At 38.7% G+C, this 26543-nt stretch overlaps 1 protein-coding gene and 1 long non-coding RNA gene across 13 annotated transcripts in view; both read left to right on the top strand.

Annotated features, from left to right (window-relative positions):
- CACNB2 (calcium voltage-gated channel auxiliary subunit beta 2) overlaps positions 1–26543 on the top strand; it is a 250153-nt gene that overhangs the window by 138519 nt on the left and 85091 nt on the right. For 8 of the 12 annotated variants that reach the window (XM_032678280.1, XM_032678290.1, XM_032678298.1 and 5 more), the window contains one exon: positions 24862–24981. In XM_032678280.1, coding sequence (XP_032534171.1) covers positions 24862–24981 — 120 coding nt within the window. Of the gene's footprint in view, positions 1–23451; positions 24023–24233; positions 24355–24861; positions 24982–26543 lie in introns of those variants that run through there. The other 4 variants (XM_032678336.1, XM_032678353.1, XM_032678360.1 and 1 more) reach the window with 2 other exon arrangements.
- Positions 11412–18485, top strand: LOC116782182. Its single transcript, XR_004355161.1, has 3 exons — positions 11412–11511; positions 16496–16545; positions 18476–18485. It is a non-coding gene; the product is annotated as an uncharacterized LOC116782182 (long non-coding RNA).

Genomic DNA, 26543 nt, shown 5'->3' on the forward strand with positions numbered 1-26543 from the left:
CAGGTATTTGTAAAGGGTTGCAAATCTCTCTTAACAGATTTTTAGATTTTTGCACAGTCTCCTCATTGCATTGTAGCCTGTAGAGTTACTTCCTGGTTTATATAGCTAGTCTGAAATTTTAAAGTATCTTGAAAATAACCTAGATTACTGAAGAATGGTGTTAGGGCTTTGGGCTCAAATCTCAATCTCTTCTCCTGATGCTGTTTCAACTTTTAGAAAGTATTGAAGTTGTCTGTGTCACGGAGCATAGTTTAATGTTTAAGACACCTTTCCCAGACAGGTGGACCATGTCATTCCAGTCCCTTTTCTACTACATAGTTGTGCAAAGTGAAATAACATCAATAAGAAAAGTAAGAAGTCCACCATGAATTGTGTGGAGTCAGGATTTTTTTTTAATTTTCTTTTTTTCTTTTGTTCTTTTTGATATCTCTAAAGGTCCCTGAAACTGAAGTGTAATGACCTGTTCAAATAAAATGTTTCATTAAGTGCAAACTGAAACATCATTTTGGTCGTTTCTTCTTCCTTTTTCTTTAAAGCAAAATAGTTCAGGGCAAAATAGAGATGCACTTTTTTGGTGTTATTTTGGCAGCCATACTTACCAAGATGTTTGCTTTATTTGGTGGGAAGTACAGTAGAATTGATGGTGTACATAAAGCTTTAAAAACACCTTTATTATTCAGTAAAAGCTATAATCAATGTGAAACTTCTATCTGTGTAGATTTGTCGTTCATGAAACCATATGCTCTGCACTGTGGAAAAGGCATTTGTTTTATCCTCCCACACAAACAATTACTTGAGTCACTGAAAGATGAAGTGAGTAAAAAGAGTGACAGTGAAGAATCTCAGAGTTTAATTTTAAGTTTGCTATTAATTTAAAGCAATTTTAATTTAGTTTTAGGCATTCTAGCTATGGATATAAAATTTGATTTTTATCCCAGGAAGGAGACTCCTGATGGAATGAAACAAAATATCACTAAAGCATCTCTTAGTGGAAATCCATCTTTAAAAACTCAACTTTTAAATAGAGTAATAGAGAAATGGAACTGTATGTGATCACTGTGTGCATTTCACATGCACACATGTATGTCCAGATGAGCCTTCAAACACACTTGCAGAAACATCAGCTGAAGCAATGTTGTAACTCAGTTAAATTTAATAGCAAAACAGTGCAGACTGGTGCTACCAGCTTTTGCATGTGGTGTCCACTTTGCTTTCTTTTTGTTCCTGTCTATAAGCTTGGATTATTAGCTTATTCTGAGTGCATAATAAGTCTAGATATCTGACAGTACTGATAATCAACTTTTATATCATCTCCCACCAACCCCAGCTAAACAGAGATAATATCACTTAAAAATCAGTTATCAAAAGACAAAGCTGGAGTTTATGACCACTTCATCTTAAAAATAAAAACAAGGTGTCATTTTATGACACAGTGACAAAAGCTATATTTTTGAAATTAATAATAAAACCATGTAGCTATGGTCCTTTCCTGTTTCCATTAGTATTTTCATAAATGTTCTGGCTTGGGGTGCAGAGTGTCTTTCACATTGCATTTTAACACTTTAGGCAGATGCTTATTAAGCTCTTTATAACTGGTGGAATAAACATGTAGTACCTTTTGAGGCATTTTTTTATGCCATGTACCTGGCATTGTAGAGGTGCTTGGCTGTATAAGTGATTTAATTTCATAAATACAGGAAACTATAAAATGCTACAGGCCGAACAGTCCCATTTGTGGCTCTAAGTTGTTTGTGTTTCCTGTTTGTTTGCAAAATAAACCTCTGATAACCAAACAGAATTTGAATAGTTCATCGAAAATGAAGCAGGAAGTGGGAGCTCCTTTTCACAGATACCTGGTAGATCACAGTCTGCACAAATCTCCAAAAGCAAAAGCGTCTAAAACTTACTCCCAAGAGTCTTTTGAGTTGATGGCTAAGGGATGATGCTAGTGCTAGCTAGTGCTTGCATGTTTGGGAGGCCTGGCTGGCTCTGCTGTGTCCCCAGGCTGCGCTTTTCCCATGGCTGCAGAGCCTTTGCTCTTCCTCCCTCAGGTGGCCTTGCCAGGGCCCTGGGTGCTGGGCATCTCCAGCTACATCCCCCACTGCCTTTCCAGGGGGCTCTGGGTGTAGGTATGTGGGCCAGGACTGATGCAGACTTGTCTCTGATGGGGTATGGGACACCTTTAGAATTTCATCTCTCCTTCCTGATGGCAGTCTTGCCTGGCAGAAACTTTGGGCTCTGTTGTGGCAGTATGATCAAACACTGTGATGGTAAGTGTAGGGTTAATTAGGATTTCTTCTGAGAACAACCTAATCATTGGAAAACTATTTTTTAGCAGAATAATTCAAGGGCAGGGAGGAGTTTTCATGGTGACTGGTCATTTAAGAAAAATCCTTGCATTTCTTTCAATCTATTGCATGAGTCTTTCAAACTTTTGCAAACAAGAAGCTGCTTTTAACTTTCTTAAGAAACTCAAAACTCAGCTTTTTTTTATCTCCATAGATATTTTTCTTGGGAAATGTTCTTACAAAGAATGGGAAACCTCTTTATAAATCCAGTGGTTGTGATGTTCAGAGCAAATGTTTTGGTTGCCTTGAAAAATCCAGCATTTGTCACTTGTGTTCTCCAGGCTAAAGTTTTGAACTTGTCTATTTAAATTAAATCTTCACTTCCCTGGAGTTTGCCTATGTCCTCTTGCAGGACGGAGCACTTCTTATGGAATATTAAGTATGATGTTGATAGATGCCAGTTATACTCACGGCTCCTGCAGGGCAGCATTATCTTCTAAAAAGTATGAAAATCTGTCTGCTAAATTTCTAAAGGAGGGAAAGATCTTGAAGCAGTCAAATGTCATTCAGGTTTGAGAAGACTTACTTTTTAACTGCTATTTGTGAATCAGACAAATCCCAGTTTCGTGTGCACAGACATTCAGCTGATAGGGCTGATTTTGCTGTGTGAAGGGAAAACCCCACCTATTTTAGAAATATGCTATTGTAAATCCTAGAAATCAGTAGGGAGAACACAGTGATGTGTTTTCAGCGTTTATTCTGAGTCATTACTACTTACCTTATTTCAGAAACAGTGCAGGGAGAAAAGATAATAAGGCTGTTGTTTAAAAATGGAGAGAGTCAGTGTATATGTTTAGCAACAGTAGTTTTAATCATATTGTGGACTGACACAGGACCATGTCTGAAAATTTTTTACAGCATTCTGCCACAGGGAGTTTTACTTGTGGCAGAATGCTGTAAAAAGGTAACTATAACATTTTGGAGTTACTTTTCCATGTTCACCTTAGTTCAACCTAAGGCAACAACACCTAATGCTTTGTTCAAATAGATAAGTAGTACAACGTGTAAGTGTAACTTGAAGTAAAGACTTGAAAGGTAGTAAAATTAAATTCAACCTCTGAGGTTAACATGAGTCCATCCTTGGACAAATCCACTGAGATTTTGATTCTTTGTCTTTAAATATGAGGAGATACTTGGTTCATTTCTAGTAACAATAGATGTTTATTTTTTAAACCTCGTAAATTTCTTTAAAAATATCAGCTTTATGCATAACAAATACTAGCATTTGATTAATTTCCAATCATAAGTGTTGTACAGGAGCACTAGGAATGGAGTTTCATGCCTAAAACTGTGTGTTTGGCAAGAAGAACACTTAATGTGGAAGAAGGAATTGCTTACACATGAAAGATAGATGTGTTCACATCCAGAGCTGGATGTAAATTCATGAAACGGTCACCCTTAGCAAGCCTTTTCCCTGTGGATTGTCTGCAGCAGCCAAAGTGTAGAAGCAATACAGTTTTTCTTTCCTAAATTGGGAAAATGAGGGTCATTCTGTATGGCATCGTTCCCCATGACAAGCTCAGAGACATCGCAGCTGTGTTTTAAGCACTGCGTGTGAGTTTTGGGATTCCCCCAAGGGAAGCCTGGAAGAGCTGCTCGTTTCGATCCTGTAGCAGAATGGCTCCTGAAGCAGTTTCACTTCAGAATAGGGAAACACTAGAGAGGGAAACTCTAATAAACCCATGCAGAGAAAGGTATTGGTCATTTCTGCGTTACTCCCAAAATACCCAGTGTACTTTCCAGTTAGTGACTTGCACAACTGTAGCAACCACACTTTTTTTCCCCAGAGAAAAACCACTTTTTAATCTAACTTCCTGTAGTGTATATGGAGTAGATTGTTTAATAATGATGTTACTGTTTTACCTTCATATGGCTTTCTTTTCCTTGTCTGCTGTCTTTAATTTGAATTTCACTGACTCGGGATGGAGCCTTTTATATTATTGACAATACATTGAAGGTATTTTTACTGTGTCTGACCTTTCTCTACCTCTGTTCCCACATAAACAGGCAAGAAAAAGGCAGGGGGCTCTGTGAAGGTTATAGATGGAGGCACTGAGTTGTAAGCCCTGTTACGTACATGAGTCTGTGAGCGGTAGATCAGCTGCCCCTCATGTAGAGTACAGCGTACCTGTTTTATAAATTAGTGTCCTGGGGTCTGTGGTGCTCTTGGAGATTAAAGACAGGGTTCCACTATCAGGAATTAACTTTTAGAAATAGGTATTTCCAACAGAAAGTAGGAAGCAAATCAACAACTACAATTAACGTGGATCCTTTCGTACTGGACTAGTGCTGAGAGGTGTCTGAAGACAATGGAGGAAGGGAACGAAGACATCTATCATTGTGGAAGAGGACTGCAGTTAGTACACGATGTTTGGGAAGCAGGTTTGTACCTAAGACATGCGTGGGAGGGAGCCCTGTGAAGTGACCAAAGGCCAAACAGTTTTTGACATTTAGAAACCAACCACACCGACCAGCTCCAGGTGACGAAAAAGCAAGGGAGAAGTTTACTTCTGTTTACAGAGCAGAGGCTAAGAGGTGTGAAGTGTGAAAACTGGCCTGTGTTGGGAGGACCAGTGCAGTTCACCTCACAAACATGAAGACAAAATAACAAAAACAGAGTACTTATAAATTGAGTACACAGATGGTGTGGGTGAGCAGCCTTATGAACACTTTTCACAAAATCACAGAATGGTTGAGAGTGGAAGACATTTCTGCAGGTCATCTGGTCCAACCCTCCTGCTCAGGCAGGGCTGCCCTACAGCCAGTGGCACAGGACCATATCCAGGCAGTTTTTGAGAATCTTCAAGGATAGAGACTCCACAACCTTTCTGGACAGTATATGGCAGTGTTCAGTCACCTTTGTGGTGAAAAAGTTTCTGATGTTCTGAGAGAACCTCCTGTGTTTCAGTTTGTGCCCACTGCCTCTGGTCTTGTGACTGGGCACTGAGAAGAGCTTGGCTCCACCCTCTTTGTACCCTCCTTTCAGGTATTTATATAAAACAAAAAGATGTCCCCTGAGCCTTTTCTTCTACAGGCTGAACAGTTTAAGCTCTCTCAGCCTTTCCTTATGTAAGACGTGCTCCAGTCCCTTCATCATCTTTGTGGCCTTTCATTGGACTCTCTTCAGAATGTCTTTCTCTTCCTTTTCCTGAGGAGCCAGTAACTGGACACATCATTCCAGGTGTGGCCTCACCAGTGCTGAGTGTTTTGTTTGTGTGTTTTTATTGTAGTTCCTTTCTTTGCTTCCACCTCCATCTTTCAGCTTGTAGTAAGTACTGGTGGAAAAAAACCAAAGGGTGGAGATGAGTGGAGAGACCTGTCTCTGCATGTCCTCTACCAAACTGCTTGAGGTAGCTCTGAACTTCTTAGCTACTTTTCCATTTGAAATAGCAGTGGGAAGGAGGGAAGGAAGTCTCTTATAAGATCTGGCTTCTGAGTGTGTTGATAGCACCAAGTCCTGATGAAATCTGTAAATTCATTAATTGGTCTTGGTTTCAGGTTTTTTTGCATGTGAAGGAAATGACCGTGATAATGACCTGCATCTTGGCAAAGCACTGATCGACCTCTTGTGTTAACTGGGATAGTTTGCCTTACTGAAGTGAACCAGTACAGACTTTGGAAAAAAAAAAACCTTAATGACTTTGTGATCAGGAATACTTGAGTTTTTCTATTCCATATTCATAATGTACTCAAATGTTAGTGGTAGGGGCAGTAATCTAGGTAGGGCAGCACAGAGCTAGCAATAAACTAGTTGACTGGGCTTCTCTGATTTACGTAGTAAAAGCACACTTAATCCTTGGATTCCTCTGCACATGTGTTGTGTCTGTGTATGTTTCCAGGCTTTTGGGAATTATTTACAGCTCTCTGTTACACCACATATATTCATACTTTTTATTTCATTAGGAGACCAATGTAGCTAGAGAAGTCTTCTGGGTAAAAGATACTAATGGCATGTCTGGTTTAAGCGATCCATTTATAACAGTTGGGGTGGAGCCCAAAGTTGGAGCTATTTAGAAGAAGGTAGCTTGAATGTCTTTGGTTAAAGAAATGGGATTTACTTATGCTGTGTATGAATATGGTACCAAAAAAAAATCCAGATCTTGCAGGAGCCCCAGTGTGGTGCCTTTAACAATAAAGTTATGTTAAAATTTGTTTTCCAGTTAAGTATTTATGACATGCATTTTGATGTCTATGTTGTTTAGCCTGTGGATGGATAAGGTAGCAGAAGGGGTGGCAGAAGGGTTAGCAGAAGATGTTTTATGTGCAAAATTGAAATCGTGACTTCCCTGCAGCACATATGGAAAACTAAAGTCAAGAAGGCATGTTCACTCTGTCTGCATTATGTGCCTGCCTGCCTGGTGCGGCAGACTGCCTGTTTTGGATGCTCTATCCCAGGTAGCAGAACTACTTCCCTCATGTCAATAGTGTGTGAGGTGGTGTCTGGCAGTCTAGATAGTTTGTTGCTCTCTTGACCTTTCAAAACTATAGCAGTTATGACAACTCAACTAAGCACTCCTAGCGTGCAGGCTGGATATAGTCCAGTAGCGTTTTGATAGGAACCTTCCACACAGGGAAATCAAGAGCCAAAAATCCTATTTCAGATTATCTGATCTGAAGTTTCTTTGTTAGTCTTTTCCAGGCACAATTCCTTTTTTTTTTTTCTCCCTCCTTTTTTTTTCCCCCTCTTCTTTTGCAATTGAGGTTTTGTGTTTATGTCTGTTTGGAAATATGTTTCTGTTTTCCAGTTGATAATAATAAGTAGGTCTGCTGAAAAAATTCAGAAACAGTTGATCACAGTAAACCTACCATTTGTTTTTATTTAATATTGGCTCACAGGAAAAGAATCCATCTACCTCCTTACCAAAGCCATAGACATCTGTCTTCATGAAGACATGTCTTCTCTAAATTATAAACAAGCTCTGGGCAACTGGGCTGACCAAATGAAGTGCTGTTTGTTTACTTATAATACATGTTACTTTCCAGATAATGACTTCACCTGATGAATACGAATTACAAAATGCTGAGATAGGTAACTAATCTTTGATAGGAATCATCAATTCTTTTTTCAGCAAGCCTTTTATTTACACAGAAATAGGTAATGATAGCCAAGCTGGCTTATTATTGTTTATTATTTTATACATCTCTGATCAGAATTAATGTGTAAGATTCTGCCCGGAGAAAATCTGGCAAAACTTGAGCATTTTCATTGCTGTAACTACAGCACTATAGGAACCAGACATTTAAAAAAGTTTTTTTCTGAGAAATGGAATAATAAATTCCCTGATAAATTCTCCTGTGCATATTTCATTGTACACTGTTGTTTACAACACAGTGTGATTCTATAAGTTTTAATTTAACAATACATAGGACTTTTTGGCATTTAAAATGTTTGAATTACATATCAAATTTTATGATTTACAATAGAGTTTTAGAGTTCTGTTAGATCTTACAAACCAGTCAAATGGAGTTAATTGGTTTTAATACTTTTTTTTGTTTTTCTTTTTTTTAAGGCATTTTTTGTGGTTTTTTCCTAAATATCTACACAAATGTTCTTATTAGAAATAAATTCTTTATATAAAAATAATTTCTTTAAATTTCTGTATTCATACAAGCTAAGCAATGTTGATTCAGAAATCAAAAATGAGAATGCTACCTACTCAGTTGAGTGCTGAAGTCTAAGGGCAGGTAGATCATTACAGAAATTCTAGGTCAGTTTATAGGAGCAAGGCTGATGCATGTATGTATCATAAGAACATAACTGTATTTCAAAGCTATTCCTTTAAGTAACAACTAAGTGTGATAAGAAAAAGGTTCTCTACATGTCTTTTTATAAAGTTTATTTACCTGAAGGGAAATTATAAACTTTTTTTTTCTTCATTCGAGGTTTATTTTATGTGCAGAAATGGGCTTTAATGAACTTGACTTAGTGCTTAAATTCATAGGCTTGTATTTATCTGCTTGTGGAGGCAGCTCAGTGGCTAATTTTTGAGGTTAAATGTCGTATAACTTCAGAGTTTATTATCTTTAGATGTTAATTACTCTTAGAATTTCTTTATTTTTCTGGTGTAGGAGATTAACAACTAAAATTCTTTGTAAACTTGAAAAATTTTAATCCATGGAGATTGTCAAAACTTAACTAGACAAGGCCCTGAGCGAGCTAATTGGGCTTTGAATCTGGCACTACTGAGCACGAGGTTGAACTAGATGTCTTTTCTCCAGATGTCGTCTCACCAGTCTACTTTTTTTCTGTGATTCCATTCAGAGCATGCAAGCTATGTAGAAGTCTTAAGGGAACCGAAGTAGAAATTCCCAGGTTTTTTATAAGTCAAAACTCACTCTTAGAAGTTTTCATCTTGTCCAGCAGTTGCCCATGATTTAGTTCCCGTTACTGAAGGACACCCAATATAATTCTGAAATTTTAGGCCTCCAATCTGTACTTCACTGTGATTCTTTTACCTTCATCTCCATTCCGTGTAAATATAGGGATATATCTATAAGGTAAGATCTGAAGGACAGAGGTTCAGATTGTTGCTCAAATATAGTCAATTTATCATATGTATATTATTGTGGTTTACTCCATACATTTAAGAAAGTTGTATTCTGTTTCCCTTGATTCCTTCTAAATGGAATTATTTGGATTGTGTGCTGTAGTTCTGTTATTCATTATACAGACATCCTGGCAAGAACATGGGTGGCCTTCAGACATGCTTAAGCAAAATCATAAGGCTCATTGTACAAGGCTCTAGTACCATATGTGAAATTTTGATTTTGCTGATTGAAATTTCACTTGAACTTAACAGTGAGAAAATGCTTTTTTTCTTTTAAATAGTCACCACAAGCACCCATTTCCTGATAACTTAAGCGGGTTTGCCTTCTAAGAGTTTTCCTATGCATGCGTGAATGTTATCCCCCACCTCTCCCTGTAACACAGATTTGTAAGGAGAAATGATTAATTCTGTTCAGCAGTATCATGTTAGTAGAAAATAATGTTCTTATCAGTTTGGATCCAGAGGTTTGGTGGAATTTGCAAGCCAGAACATCTGCAAAATGGTTTAGATGGGACTGTCCTTGGTGTCCTGAGAGAGAAAATACAATCCAACTGATAACATTTCCTCTAGCTGTTGTAGCCTTGTCAGCACAGGAAAAAAATTTCAGATATTTCTGTAATCAAATGCCTCCCAGTAAAATGCATATATTTAAAAAAACCAAGCATGGCAATTTGTGCTGTTTTGCTTAGGGCTATTTTAAATAAACCTGGACATCTGTGTCTGTAAGCGTGGTGAGAGAGATTAGTCCTGCCAGTTACACAACATGTTTTGTGGATCAGCTTGCCTTGTGACAATTGAAAGTGTTGCTCCTGGACTTCTCTGGTAGATTTTATGACGTGAGTGAAATGCTATTTGATTTAAATAAGGTCTATTTTAGCCTAATCAAAGAGGAAACAAGAAGGAACTGCTATAGAGATCATAGGCTATGATAATTTTGAAAATGAACAGGACTAAAAAATGTTGATGCCTTTTCAAACCATAAAAAGATCCATGCCTGCAGACAACTGACAAAACACGAGAGGTTATAAAAGACCATACTGTGTTACTGTGCCAACTACAGCAACAAACATTTCCTTTTCTTCTGCATGATGAAAGAAACAATAAGCCGTAATTTTTGGTTTATGCATTGTAAACTCAAAAACTTTGAATAGGAAGGAAGATGCTAACGTATTAATTGCTGATGAATATTGATAGAGTAACTATTACAGAAGGATTGATGGAAGGAGAGCAGTGCAAATCTAGTGTTGCATTTAGTGTTGACTTCTGACTTTAGCCTGGTCAGGGAAGCTCACGTTGTGTCTGAAGAATCCTTGAAGGGGTTTGAGTACAAATGTATTTTAATTGTGGTATAGCAGCACATATACAATCTACATGACTACTAAGCTGGCAATAGATGTGACCTAGAAAAGATGATGCATCTTGGGTTTCTTTAGAATTTTGTAATATTTGTCTGCTCATGTGTACTTTGGGAACTGACTTCATGTAAAACAGGATGAACACAGAGAGCCTGTTGAATGCTTGTAAGCAGAAAAAACAGTTGTGGAATTAGCTTTCTGTTTATATGCTTCAATTCAGAAGCCTAGAACCACTCGGTATTTATTGGTTGGCTATAATGGAAAATTACATACAGTACAGAGATGGAAGTGGTTAGATATTACAAAAATGTATATTATTAAAAATAATTTAAAAAAGGAAGATAGATTACTAACTCTCCTATTAGTGCCAGGTATATAAGCACAAATAACACTGAGGTAATTTTTTTTTGTTTGTCAGCATTTTTCTACAATATTTTTCATCCTAGAAAAGATACCTTTCTGCTTCTGTGATCTTCTCTGCTGCTAAACTGGAGAGTGAGTGGCAAGAACTAGTAAAAGCTCAGAAATGCTCGTTGGACTACCATCCATCTCTTACATTCTTGAAATATTATCTTATATTTCTCTTCTATTACTCTGAGATTTTTCCTCTCTAACCCTTCCTTGCTACTTTGTCATGGTGCTCCTCTTCTGGGTGATACGGATGATGCCCATCATTCATCTACCTGCTGTCTGCTGGCTCCTTGTTCACTCTCTTTATCTTTAGGACTCTCATCCAAATAAGAGTTGCCTTACTGATTAAGACAGCAGAGCAGCAATCTCAGTGACATCTTTGTAATGTTTCTGTCCCTCAGCAGAAATCCCGCGGTGATAGCAGCAGTGGTACTGATAATAAGTTTAGGTGGTAATACCTCAAGCAAGAGCTGAGGTATCACCCCATGTCCTGGGAGGCATCAGGCAAAGCATCACCAGCCAGTCGAGGGAGGGGATTGTCCCGCTCTGCTCTGCACTGGTGCAGCCTCACCCTGAATACTGTGTGTGCAGTTTTGGGCACTGCAATATAAGAAAGGTATTAAGCTGTTAGAGAGTGTCCAAAGGAGGGCAGTGAAGGTGGTGAAGAGCTTCGAGGGGAAGCCGTGTGAGGAGCGGCTGAGGGCACTCGGTCTGTTCAGCCTGGAGGAGAGGAGGCTGTTGCAGTTACAACTTCCTTGTGAAGGGAAGAGGAGGGGCAGGCACTGGTCACTTCTCTGTGGTGACCAGTGACAGGATCTGAGGGAATGGCCTAAAGTTGTGTCAGAAGGGGTTTAGGTTGGATATTAGGAAAAGGTTCTTCACCCAGAGGGTGGTTGGGCACTGGAACAGACTGTCCAGGACAGTGGTCACAGCACCAAGCCTGACAGAGCTCAAGAAGCATTTGGATGATACTCTCAGGCACATGGTGTGACTCTTGGGGATGGTCCTTCAGCAGAGCTGGGAGCTGGACTCGATGATCCTTGTGGCTCCCTTCCAACTCAACAGATTCTGTGATTCTGTAAACTGGAGGAAATATGACTTTTAATTGAGCGTAAAAATATGAGTTTAAGGAGGGAATTGATTTCCTTACCAACCAATGGAGCAGAGAGGAAAAACAGGCTTTAGCCAGTGCAATTCCTGAAAAAAATGAATTGTCAGGGATGACATGGATTGTCTGTATTTCTTTGGTGAGAGTTAGCACATGTTTTGAGACTTTAAGGCTTACAGAACTGGAGTTTCATTCTTGTGTCTTTCATCATTGCAGGTGCTGAAGACTCTTGTAAGTAGGAACTTGCTAGGGATGTGTTGGAAGGAATCTCTTCATCTGAGAGATTTTACAAAGTTAATTGATCCTGGTAGCACGTTAATAATGCTGTTTTACAGCAATATGAGGTACTGCTTGTCTTAAAATTTTTGAACAAGCTGACTGTTGTATAGCTCATGTAAAATCTATAAATGGAGGTTTGTCCAAAGTGTATGTTTGCTCTTTTTTTAGAATAATTCTATTGTATTTCCAAGGTCACAGATTCTTTTGAAATCATGAACTCTTGAGTCCTGTATGAACAGGAGCACAGGCATTATATCCAGGGAAGTGATCACAGCACTCGTTAGGACATACCTGCTTTACTGTGACCAGTTTTGGTGTCCCAATAGATGAAATATGTGGACAAATCAGAGAGGGTTCAGTGAAGGGCCTCAAGGATGGTTGGGGCTGGATCACTTGGCCTTCAGATGTAAGCTGAGGAAGGAGGGCTTGCACAGCCTGGAGACAAGATTCTTCAGCATATGCAAGGAGGTTATCAAAAGCACAGAGCCAGTCTCCTCAGAGGTATGTGGTGGGAGGGCAATAAGCATGTATTTTCTGTCAGTATTCAGTATAGCAACAACAGATGAAAGAGCAACCAGTGGTTAAAAATTTGGTGCATCTTCTAGAGGAGGAAATGGCTTAGTGAGGGATATGATATAATGTGCTCTCCTGACCCAGGCAAAGTCTGTTCTGAATCAGAAAGAAGTCTGTTCCTGATGTTTCTTTACGTCTGGAAAACAGAAAATGTTTGGTCTTCTGGGTTGCAATAATTTTAGAAACCTGGGTTCAGTTGTTATACTGGAAAGTGGCTGTTGTACTGTCCTAACATTTAAATGTTTCAGAAAACACAAAATATTCCAACATTGAATTAGAAAAGTTCACCACAACATGTGCTGCTTTTATGATTTCCTTTAGTTTTTCTATTGCAATTCATTTATATTTTACTTCCTTTCAGGTTAGCATCTAATCACTGTCACCATCTTCTGCAGTAGACACATTTCTGTTTCCATGTTACCTACAACAGACACTTCTCTTTTAACCCCCCCATCTTTATTTAAGCAGTCATATTTCAGTAATGCCAATATAAATCCATAGTACAATATCTCTTTTAGCTATAAGAAAATACTATATATAGTATATTATATACTATAATACGCAACCTTTTACGAATTCTTTTTTGTAAACAAATGTTATATATACTCTTCACATTCCTGTGTTCCCTTACAGATGGAAAACGGGGACCATAACATACAGAGGCTTCAGAGGCAACATACAGAGATGGGGAGAGTGCTCTAAAAGTGAGCAGAGTTAGAATCACAAACTCTTGTTTTGCTCTCCTTCTTTCAAAAGACAGTGGAGCCAATGGATGGCAACAGTTGGCATCAATCAATCAATCTATACATTAACTGGTATATTTTCATTTTAGAACAAAAACTATGAAGATATATGCTGGAGAGAGAGAATTTTCCAAGGTCATTTTGATATGTGATAGGCAAGAGGGACAAAAGGCCTTTCCAGAGATTTTTCCATTGATGTGAAAGTATTACAGACTGTTGCATTCTTGAAATCAGATGAGAATAATTGTAGTAAGTAAATAGTGAAAGGAGCCTTGTCCTCTTGGTAAAATCATAAGTAGTTGGCTTCAGTTTACTCTAGACCTGGTGGATAGGTAATGGGTATAAAGAAGCAGTCCTGATATTTTTCTAGCAGTGTACAAAGATGAAGGCTGAAACAAAGGACTAACACCTGAAACCACAAGAACTCACGTGACTTCTGACACTCTTGGAAACTGAGCTTACATTTAGCCCATTGATGAGGATATGTGTATTTTTTGCAGTGTGTATATCCTGAAGTAAATGATGCCATGCAGTGTGAAAGCTGCTCACTTGGTGTTTCTGGCAATATCAAAGAGAGGAAGACTGCAGATGCTTAAAGAGTCATCACATCTGCAAGGTATACCTTGACTGAGTCACAAACGACCCTCTGTTTGATGGGTTTGGGCTTTCAGTGAGCCTAGGTTAGGGAGATTCAATTAATTAATTCTTTAATCTTCACTGTGCACAGTTTAACAAAGGTGTTGATAAGAAAACCTCTCCTAATATAAGCAGTGAGCAAATTGCAGTGTTTTATGTCATGACAGTCACTGACTGCTGTTAACAAAAGATCATGACTAGAAAATCAAAATTTCTGTAGTAGATGATGGACTGGAAAATAAACTTAGCACTAGACAACTAGCATGTGATGGCGCTTTTTTCAGAGTGCGTGATTGTCAGACTAACCCATTAAGAGATACGGGGAAAAAAGATAGTTATTTAAACAGATGAACATTATGGTACAGAAATGAAAGGTAACAAGCAAAGCTATATGTAAAAACAGTAGTTACCTTTGAAAGCCGACAACATCTGAGTGCTGGAGCTTGCAGTTGGCATTAGCACAGTTGAGAGCCTCTGGCTAAGGATTAAGGGGCAAACAAAGTGTATATCATTGTGGGAGTCTTCTCTAGGCCACTCAGTTAGGACGACACTGAAGAATTATTCTTAAGGAATTAAGGGATACTTCTAAATCATTCATCCTTGCCCTTATGGAGAACTTCAACTTGCCAAATGTTAACTGGGATCACCACACAGTTGGCAAAAACAGGTCCAGAAAATTCCTAAAACATCTGGATGCTAACTTTATGATACAGGTCCTAAGGGAAGTGATTAGGAAAGATGTCCTTCTTGATTTGTTGCTTGTTAACAGGGAGAGTCTTGTGAGTGAAGTGGTGATTGGTGGCTGCCTTGGCGAAAGAGATCATGAAGCAGTCAAGTTTAAAATCTCTCATGATAGGAGGAAAACTGCCAGCAAACTTCAACACTGGATATGAGGAGAGCAGACTTCAGGCTTTTCGGGGAACTAGTGAGTAAGGTCCCCTGGGAAAATACTTTTGAAGGTACTGGGGTCCATCAGTGCTGGTTGCTTTTCAGGCACCACCTCCTAAAGGCAGAGAAGCAGGCAATTTCAAAATGTCAGAGGTCCAGCAGGCAAAGCAGAAGGCCAGCTTGGCTGAGCAGTGATCTTCTTCTGAAGCTAAGGCAAAAAAAGCCAATGGAAGAAAGGTCAAGTGATGTGGGACAACTACAGAGATGGTACTCACTATTGTAGAGAGAAAATTTGTGCAGCCAAAGCTCTAATACAGTTGAAGCTAGCCAGAAATGTGGGGGGCAATAAAAAGTGGTTTTTTAAATATTTTATTAACAAAATAACAGAAATAACATTGACCTATTACTTGATGAGGATTGTCACCACACAAACGGGGACATAGAAAAAGCAGAGATGTTTAATGCTTTCTTTGCTTCAACACTGGTGATGGGCTATGGGGGTCCCAGAACCCTGAGCTACAGGACCATGACTGTGAGAATGATAAAATCTGTCAACCCTAAAATTGTGCAGGATTTGCTGCTTATGGGGCTTGATGAGAATCATCCAAGAGTACTCAGAAGAGCTGGCTCATTTCATTGCGAGACCTCTCTCAATGACTTTTGAATGGCCTTGGTAATCTGGAGAGATCCCAGCTGAATGGAAGCTGGCAAATGTCCCAGTTTTCAAGAATGGTAAGAGGGATGACCCTGGAAACTATGGATCTGTCAGTCTCATGGACTGGGCACAAAGAGTCATAGTAAATGGGGTTACATCAGGCTGGCGACCTGTCACTAGTGGGGTTTTGGGGTTCCGCAGGGCTCAGTCTTAGGACCAGTTCTCTTCAACATCTTTGTAAATAACTTGGACTAAGGACATGAGGGTATGCCAATAACACTAAATTGGGAGGAGCTGTTGACTCTCTTGAAGGCAGAAACACGCTGCAGAGAGACCTCGACAAATTAGAGGACTGAGCAATCACCAACTGTATGAAGTTCAACAGGGGAAAGTGTCGGATTCTGCACCTGGGATGAGGCAACCCTGGATGTATATACAGACTGGGGAACAAGATGATGGAGAGTAGTACCATGGAAAGGGACCTGGGGGTCCTGGTCGATGGCAAGTTGAATATGAGTCAGCAGTGCCCTGGCAGCCAGGAGGGCCAACTGTGTCCTGAGGGCACCAGGTAAAGCATTGCCAACCACTCGAGGGAGGGGATTGTCCCACTCTGCCCTGCACTGGTGCGGCCTCACCTTGAATATTGTGGCAGTTTTCGGCACCACAATATAAGAAATGCTTATATTCGGCACCACAATATAAGAAAGGTATTAAGCTTTTAGAGAGTGTCCAAAGCAGGGCAACGAAGATGGTGAAGGGCCTTGAGGAGAAGCCATATGAGGGGTGGCTGAGGTCACTTGATCTATTCAGCCTGGAAAAGAGGAGACTGAGAGGAGACCTCATTGCAGTTACAACTTCCTTGTGAGGGGAAGAGGAGGGGCAGGCACTGATCTCTTCCGCGTGGTGACCAGTGACAGGACCTAAGGGAATGGCCTGAAGTTGTGTCAGGAGAGGTTTAGGTTGGATATTAGGAAAAGGTTCTTCACCCAGAGAGTGGCTGGGTGCAGGAACAGACTATTCAGGACAGTGGTCACAGCACCAACCCTGCCAGAGTTCAAGAAGCATTGGACAGTGATCTCAGGTGCATGGTGTGATTCTTGGGGCGGTCCTGTGCAGGCTCAGGAGTTGGACTCGATGATCGTTGTGGTCCCTTCCAACCCAGGATACTTTATGATTCTGTGAAACAGTAAAATAAGGAAAACTTCACTGTATATGCTTAACATCAACATTTTTACCAAGGTAAAAAAACAAACGAGCAAGACAGCACCCAAATCTTCCCTTTGTTATCTGGAGTAGATTAAAAATTTGACATTTAAAGACCAGGTAGAGATTGCATGTACTGAGATAATCTGATCAAATTCAAAGAAAATATTTTTTTTCCCTTCAGAATTCTCCATTGCTGACAAAATTTCATGTTGAATTTTCAAGGAAGCTATTTTTAACTATGCAGAAAATCTTAATGACTTGAACCAAAATCCCAGATAAAAATATACTGACGATCTGGAACACAGAATCTAAATTGGCACTTTTAACTGAGCTGAGACAAATTAAGATGATGGTTGCCATGCTCTCCTGCAAATTCGTTCTTTTTCTAGTTGTCTTTCTGTTTCGTTGTTGACATCCCAGATGTGTTTTCCATTTTTCCTCATTTTAACTGTTTCCTTTTAATTTTGTGGCTGACCCAATCTTTGTCTTTCTCTTTGAGCTCTTTTATCAACATATAGCATTACAATTTTAAATTCTTTTTTTTGAGTTGTGTTTCTGCAAATAAAATCCTTCCTTTGTGATATTTGCTGCTTATTAATTAATACACTCAAAAATTACATTTTCATTTTTTCTGAAAACCTTTAATTTTTAAGCCCCTTTTGCTCCAGTAAACAGCACCACAGGTCAGTTTATTGTTACTAATATGCCTCGTTTACCTTTACCTAGGGGCTTAAACATATAATCAAGTTACCATGAGTCAACCAAGTTGATATGACAATATCCATGTGTGTGCTGACAGTCTGAGACAAAAGTGAGATGATTCAGGTTCATGTTGCTTGCAATCATTTCCTTGGTGTATTTTTATTCCTTTGACACCTGTTTCTTAGTTGTTCCACTGGCAACATCTTAACTCTGTCATTGCTGTGACTTTTCTTTATAGCTCAAAATATTAATAGTTTAATGCCATCCTCTAGATCCAATTAACTGTCTCAAAACATCAAATCCCTTTTTCTTTTTTTCTCTAGTTTTGGGGACTTTTTTTTGTTTTGTTTTTAAAGTTCTCAATTATGTGATTATATTGTTGATAAAGCATTTTTTTATAAACTTGGAGTCCTCCTCCTATTCCTGTCATTGATCTCTCCCTCAAAAGCACTTTCTCTTATTTCATAAATGTGAGAATCTCTCTGTCAGAATATACAGAGCTACCAGATTATCCTCCTTCAGAGGCTTTCACAGAACTAATCTCTGCCATAATACATATAGGAAACTTACTTCAAGAACAACCCACTACGGTTATGCAAGGGATGAGTCATAATGCTGGTATCGAATATTTAAAAATGCTTTATTTTCTATTGCATTGCTACCTTGATCTCTTACTTACTCCCTTTTTTTTTTTTTTTTTTGCTCATATTCTCTCATCCTTTAGATTGCAAGCTTGTTTAAGCAGGGCTTGTCATTCACTTTGTGACTGTACGATAGGGATAGTGCATAGTACTTTAGGGATTCAAGGAGTTTTCCATCTTAGATTTTTTTTTGAAGAAGAAGATAAACTAACACACCAGAGCATCCTAGAGTTTTGGGGAAAGTTTAGCTCTGAGTATGAGGGCTTTCTCTGTTTGCTAACTAAGCTGAGCTCTGCAGCTGCCTTTTTTCATATTGTCAAAATTTTTCTGAAGAAGAAACTTCTTCAGAAAATGGCCATGAGAAGACCATCAGTCCTCTAAGAAAACCTACTCATGCTACTTTTTTGTAGTGAAACAACAGAAGAGCAAACATTTAAGCCAATATAATGAAATATGGGTGCAAATGTGTGGGTTTGTTTGGTGTCAGGGGTTATTTGGATTTTTGTTTTTTAGTTTGTTCCTGATAAAGTAACTGGTACAACTGTTTACCTGGTTCATGAATACCAAAATCTAGTCTTCTGAAAGCTTAAGGGCTATTTAAAAAAATCTGTGCTTTCATCTAGCTGTAGGTTGGATTAGCACCTTGGAATCCAGTTACTGTCGAGCTGGGTGCTGTGATCAAGCTTGACAAAGTCATGTTAAGGGTAAAGAGAAGACTGGTTTCCTATATAATCTCCTTTTTTAATCACATGGCCACCCTAAAGCTCCCAGCTGTTCTAAAATTTCAGTCCTGCTATTTGAACATTCCCCATGGCTGTAGATGCCAACAATGCCCTGTTCGCTCTAAACAACAACAAAAAAAATTCTAATCAACATTGGGTTTATTTTTTAATGCAAACTTAGCAGAGTATTTCAATGCCTACTGTAGGCCTCCTTGCATAGTAATTGTTTATTCACATGTAAATGTGTGTGGGCAGATGGCCAAGCACCGAAGGGCCCATGCCAATGAGGGAGTGGGAGTGGAGACCGGACATCAGGTGCAGACTTGGTAGTTGCCAGGTTGTGAAGTGTCCATGGCACTTACACAAGGAGTTAACAATTCATGCTTGATATCCCCTGAATGAAAACATGGCCTCTTTCCTTTTTTCCTTTGCTAAATGGTATTTCTTCAGTTTGTCATACACTTCAAATATACATTGCAAACAATTAATTGAATTAAATTTGGTCTCTCTATAAAAATTCTACCCTCAAATAATTAACTTTAACTTCTACCCTTAAATAACTAATAATTTAATAAATAACTATATTTAAATAACGTTGCATAGCATTCTCGGAGCAGCGTTTTGTGTTTTCTTCAAAACAATGACATTGTTTAGACATCTGGAGAAAACTTCATAGACAAGAAATTTTCACATTCACCACCTGTGCCACTCTGCCAAACTGAGGTCTTTACTCATGGTGCGTTTGGGAGTGCTTCTGACATCTAACTGTTGTGGCTCACACTTTTTGGGTTCATCAGTTTATGATGAAACAGGATAACCTGTATTCCTTATTGGCATTTTATAATTTGCCAGTGTTATCAGTTTCACTTCATGCTAAACTTTGACATTTCACATATTGCCTTTGTTCTGAATCAATTTTAAAAGATTTTAAGTGAAGTATATATTTTATGGAAATATATTTTTTACCATATTTTGAAGCACTCCAGAAGTAATTGCATATCACCAGGATATAATATACCATCTCAAATCATGTCCTAGCAGGATGTGATGTCATTCTTACTACTGCAACAGGATAAGAAGATAAGCAGTTAACAATAGCTCTGTATGCATTCTGAATATTGAAATGAATTGTTCCTCTTATTGGCGCAGTGAGGCCTGAGTTTTCCATATTCAAAGTATAAATCAAATTAAGACATAAATATATTTCTCCTTTTGGATTTAAAATTCTCATCAGCGTTAAATGAATGAAAAGACGACAAATATATCTCAGAGAAGACCCCAGTATCATAAATGAGGAGTTTTACATATATGTGCCATCATATGTATTTCTTTATTCCCGGTAAAATCTTACTGCATGTTTGCTTACTGCTTCATGCCTTCATTTAATAAATAATAATGTAAAAAGTCTTAACTTGAAGGAACTTGTTTTATCTTTCTAAAAAGAGAATTATTTGAGAATTTTCAGTAATTTGGAAAATTATCTGTTCTAATGATATCTAATTAATAAGTGGATTAGAGTCTGTTAAAGACTCATGGTACTCAGAGGATTGCTTTTATTTTTATGAGAAAGACACAATATAAAGGCTGTGATTGAATTGGCAAGAGTAATGGTAGTTGTATTATCCCGGTGAGAATTTATTACTGTACCAGAACAAACACATCAACAGATTTTACGCTACTAATGTAACACTGCAGTCAAAATCTGTACTTAAGCTCCAACTGTACAGATGAAAGTTAGGCGTGGGTACAGAAAACTAACAAGAAAATTAAGAGATCTAGAGGCACCACCTAATTTACCTAAAGAGTTTCTACCTGCAAGTAAAGGGAAGTGATAAAAAACCCTCTTACTTGAAGAACCCAGTCGTTTGAAGATGACGCACTTCTACAATACTAGAAACATAAGACATTTATGGTCTTGAAGGAAAAGGAGTTCAAATATGATCCCATATGATCATTAGCAATGGGAAGAACATGGGTTCACGTTATGAGAATAGCTCATAGAAACTACTCTGATAAAAGTGGTAAGATGGTTGGTAAATATTTGTCAAGCATGTAATTAAAACAGGAAATTATTTTTTGAACAAAATGAGTTTGTAAACGTGCCAAGTAAGGAAGAAAAGAAGAGGAATAATAAATAGATGGAGTAATTATTAACATGACTTATCTCACTTTTCTTAGACAGTTTCCCATGAAAGATGATGAACTGGGGGCTGCAGTAGAATATATTACATACATATATTACTGCAGCTCTTCCATTTTGCAGTGGAAGAAGATGGAGACCTGCAGAATTTCACAAAGGCTGAATTTCTGAAGCTCTTGGGAAAAGATTCATACTGTTCTCCAGAGCAACCCCATAAGCTTAAGTAACCCAGGGAGGAAAGTAGTTTCCTTGGTTCTCATGAATGGACAGTGCACATCCACTTGTCATTATTTTTCTTAAATAGTAGGGTATTTCTATTACAATTTCATCATAGTTTTTATCAAAGCTTGATTTCTTTTTCATCTTAAAGTGATTGAATGCATTCTTAGTGTAAATAAAAATGCTCAGAAGTTTATACAATCAATTAAATGTAATTGTATGCTACCCATTTTCCTGGATTACTCTGCTGTAAGACTTGATTTTTTTCCATATTTAAGAAGCAAAGAAGCTTCCAACTTCTCCGTTCCACAGAAAATTTGCATGACCACGTCCATCCCACTGGGAAAATAAATGTAATGTTGAGTTCGATTCATGTGATTTGTCAATATAATTAAAATAATTTGAGTCATTATGATTTTTTGGATGTGTGTTGGGACTGCGGCCAACATAAGACATGACCAGCACTGTAAATGATCTCTGTGGCCTGGAAGCTGAAATTCCAATTTTAGCGATTCTGGCCTGACTCAAAAGGCATTTTGCCCCCTTAGGGGAGATAAGAATTATGTTCCTGTGCTTTACGAATTTTTTTATAGGGTGAGAACCATTTAGGCAGCATCCCTTGTGGACAGCAGAATGAAGGATAGTAAAACTGATGCTATGCCACTTGGTCAGTGTCAAATATGATGTGCTCACCATGGAAGTGCTGTAGGAAGGTAACACCTACACTGGCCATCATCTGATTGCCATGTCAGGCTTAATGGCTGCTTTGTTTGTTTTCCTCTTACTTAAAGGTAATGTTGCTTCAGGGTTGGTTTATGACACCACGCCTCAGGCAGCAGAGTGGCACCAAGGAACTGCAGCGCTGGTGGGGAAGGGCTTGGATGTGCCCTTTCCAAAGAGGGAGTGCTGCCGGGCAGCAGAGTGTCCTGAGGGCTGGGACTCTATGGGGGAGCTCAGCTTTGATTAGTGCTGTGATAACATAAATGGTTTTGTCCATAGACCACTGTTGTGTCAACCATGACAGGATTTAAACTCTACACTAAACTTCTGTTGCTGCTCATCTTTTCCCATATTTTCATTGGTAGGTGTGTCAGAAGTTGTGGCAAAGGGAAATTTTAAAGAATAGCAAAATTTGACAGGATTTGGGGAGGTTACAGGGATGTTACAGGGCTTCTGCATTTTCTTAACGAACAAGATATTTTAAAAAATTCAAGAAAGTTTGAGTGTATATTCTTTTGTTGTCTGCTCCTTTTGCTCTAGCTCAGGAGGCATTTTAGATTTGAACAGTCACTGTAACATAGCAGATGTATCTGAACTTCTGAAAAGCAAAATACCCTTTGGAGAATAGGAGTTTTTTATGTCAGTTCAAACACAGATTATAAAACTATGCTGTAACAATTACAGGCTTCAGAAAAGGAAAAAAAAAATAAAACATTTGGAAAGTTAAAAATCTGCTTTATTATAAACCACGGGTTTAGTGAGAACTGTTGTTTGCTTTAGTAATGGTGAAATGTAGGCTGCTGCATCACTTGTGACGGGCAATTTCATTGTTATAAAGACATAAACCATGGCAGAATTCAAACCTTCCTGACACATGCTACAACATATGTATGACTACTGTTCTCAGCTGTAATCTCTATTTGCTATTTATCTTGTGATTGTGAACTTATATTGAAGGCAGGCACTGCAGTCAGCTACAGTGATCTTTTTCTACTGGAATGTTGTATGTCCATCAGTACATCATAAATGCCTTACCATGTTACTCCCATGTCAGTTTATTAAAGGGTAGAGGGTAACTCTGAAAAGCAGAATAGGGAAATTTAATGTTTTGTTTGGCTTTTGCCATATTAGGATCTAATATTTACATGTTGTGTGTTGCAGTTATTCTTCGCTTCTTTCTTCTGCTAATGTCAGAAAAAATATAAGCAGTAACCAGGTGGTTAAATTCCCACTCAACAGGCATAATTTTGGCTTTTGTAAGGGAGCTGTGAGTGGAGCGCAGCGCTTTGCTCAGCGGAGGGCAGCGTTGCGTGACGGAACCGAGCGTCCAAGGGAAACGTGGCTGGCAGCAGACATACATGAAGGGAACGAGACGCTGTACCAGCTCTTCCAGTTTCACAGGGACCTTGCGTTTTCCAGCTGTTTACCCTGGAGATGTAAAATGGCAATTTGGCATAGGCTAACAGCCCGGTGTGATGTGAGCATCTGCGTAAAAGGCTGCACATATGGAGCATGCCCAGTGGTATGAACAGCCTGTTACCCCACCCCCAGCCAATCTAGGAAGAGATGAAATGAACTTTGCACTTGCAAATGTCACTGAATACATTTTGAACAGGATTTTAAAAGGTTCTCTTGCAAGCACTATTTTTAACAGCCAAATCCGCCCCCCAAAACAGAAAGGAAAAAGCCCTAGGTATTTTTCTGTCATCGATCTGAGTTTCTGATCAGCTGAAGCATCTCTCACAACATTTACCTGAAGCCGGTTTTATTTTATGTTTTTATCATTCAAGTTGAGATTTTTGGAGGTGGTGTGGATTTTTTGGGAATGAATATTTTTATTTTTTTTTCTGGCATGAAAAAATTTGAGAATTTAATTGCAGTAGAATACTTGGAAACAGTGAGGCTGGAAGCTTGAAAGGCAGAGGGAAGAGAAGGAAGGCTCTCACAGCAGAGCATGGATAGGAAAGGAGCTGTGATTCTGCAGTGCTCAGTGTGCACATGTTTTATGAGATCAGTGCCGGGCGCTGCAGCTGCGGACAGTAACTGAGCTGTCTGGCTAATGAAGGCCACCTGGATCAGGCTTCTGAAAAGAGCCAAAGGAGGACGTCTGAAGAATTCTGATATCTGTGTAAGCCCTGCGTTTTCCTTATCAGCTTATACTGTATGTATTGCAGAGACAGAGAGAAAAAAGGCGGTGAGGAGAGGACAGTTGTTTTCATTCTGATTGAATTAGCAGAACTCTATTTTGTATGCAGGGAGATGCAGACGGAAAGCAGAGCTGTCATTATTTATAGAGCTGTTCTGGCATTGTGGCTGCTTCCATTGTGGCGATACGGGGACATGTGTTGAGTCCAGACGGATTTTATTAGTTGGAAGTTGATTTGTGGTCATTTGCATGTTTTGCTGAGGGGCAGAGATGGATATGAGCCATTTGCAGTTCTGATGGGGAAAGTGTGTCAGGTAAAGAGGCTGCCCTAAAATAAAAATGCATAGCAAAGGTTAAATCTCTTAGCAGTGATATTGTGTAATTGTAATTGTTGATACTGAATTTGCATTTTGATTATGAAAAGTCTGTTAGCTTGCTATTTCTGTCTCTGTTTGGAGTTTTCGTTTCTGTGGAGCCATCCTTGAAGCTGCTGTGTGTCCTTCAGCCCTGCACTGCACCAGTGCTGTAGCTCTACAGAGCAACTGGCTCTGCTTGCTGAAAAGCACACAAATAAGAGCGCAAGGATAGTGCAGGAAACAAAACACTGGGGAAGACACCTGCACTTTTGGAAAGTTTCCAGAAGAAAATATTAACCTAGGCATAATTTCTTCAAAGTGACTTTCCCTTTGGACAGTTACTCTATTTTCAGGGATACAGAAGTAAGAAAAAAGGCAAAGTGTATAGCCACTTCTACTTTTTTGTTGTTGTTGTTTTTTAAACATCAGAGGAACTTGTGACATTTTTTTCTTTTTCTTGTGCAGGGTTCGGCGGACTCCTACACCAGCCGTCCATCTGATTCAGATGTATCTCTGGAAGAAGATAGGGAAGCAGTGCGGAGAGAGGCAGAGCGACAGGCCCAGGCACAGCTTGAGAAAGCAAAGGTAAGGTGTTACTTCCAGTCACAAACTCATAAAATGCTCAGCTTTAGAGTGGGGGTTGAAATTAGAGGATCTTTAAGGTCCCTTCCAACTCAGACCATGCTGTGATTCTTTGACTGTCATCTCATCTGTTACTCATAAAATGTTTTTAATATGCTAACATATAGATTAGACCTCTTATAAACATACTCCAGGCAGCAGGTGAAAATCTGTTCCATGAAAAATCACTTGAAATAAGTTTTCCATAAAAGGGATTTGATTGACTTGTGTATTTCAGAACATTCTTATTTAAATGTGTGCATTTATTCTTTTATTAAATATATGCATTTATTGCAGTGTATAGGATCAAAGCCATGAGTTTTTACTGAAGATGTTTGTGAAAGTTTGCCTATGGATTGCTATGGCACTCAAAGCTTGCAGTTCCAAAAATCAGCCCTCAAACATTGTATTCATCTCCCTTCAATGAAGGATCAGTCCCTACAAATCATATGTAAATTGGGAGAATCTGTTACAAGGGTGTTTTTTTCCTGAAGACTTCATTGACTTTCTTTAGACTTTGTGTGTTAAATGACCCCATGAGTAATATATAGGTCTCCTACGTCCTACCTCATAAATAGTGACAATTTAGTAAGAAAACACTAAATAAGCTTTAGGTTTTTGATGTGTGTTTATGTATTTTCCATGAGATGCATTTAGGAATGTGAAGGTTTTAGCAGTGGAAGTCAACTGGCTTTTTTTTCTTTCATCCATGCTGTATCTTTAAATACTACTGTACTTGTGAAAATTGTGCTCATCTTAATTATCATTCATTTATCACTTCATTCCAGTTTTAGGTATTTTGTAAGCTACCTGCCAGATTTCAGTGTATTACTGTTTTCCAAAATCTGTTTTTCTTTCTAATATCTCATATTTAAATACACTGTTGAGATCCCTCCTCAGATCTACCTGATCTGCATTCTCTCTTTCCCTCTAACTCCCCTCCTCCATTTTGCCTTGTTTTTTATTTCTCTATCACCCTTCCATCTCCCATTCCATTTAATTTTTCTCCCATTCCATTTAATTTAGCTTTCCCTCTGCTCATTTAGGCCACCTGTTTTACAAGAGTTCTTCAGAAATCCGTTGAGTCCAGATCACTGAGCTATGCAGCTGATTGTATGGCAAGGACCAGCTCTGTAAATAATACAGGACTATAGTATACAAGCAGACATCTTCATTGGGCCAGAAAACCTGAATAGGGAAGCCAAAAATGTTTTTTTAAGATGTAGTTGTTAACTGATGTTTAATAAGAGCTCCTAAAGCAGCTTTTTAATGAGCTGCTGGAATGTGCCAACTGTAAGAGATGATGCACATCTTTTTGAAGTTGAGTCTTGCAGTCCTGGGATCAGTACAGCAGAAACTCGGCAGAAGCAGTCTGCTTTTTCCCTTCAGCCTTGTATCTCAGAAATGTTGCTGATTCTATCAGGAGTTTCAGTTTTATCAGAGCTAATTTTTGCTGGTTTGAGATTTCTTTGCTCTGAGAAAGGTGATAGAAGCTGCCCTGAAATTCAGGTGAAGTGTTGAATTTT

The sequence above is a fragment of the Chiroxiphia lanceolata genome, chromosome 1 (assembly GCF_009829145.1).
Source record: "Chiroxiphia lanceolata isolate bChiLan1 chromosome 1, bChiLan1.pri, whole genome shotgun sequence".
In the NCBI taxonomy this organism is placed as follows: domain Eukaryota; kingdom Metazoa; phylum Chordata; class Aves; order Passeriformes; family Pipridae; genus Chiroxiphia; species Chiroxiphia lanceolata.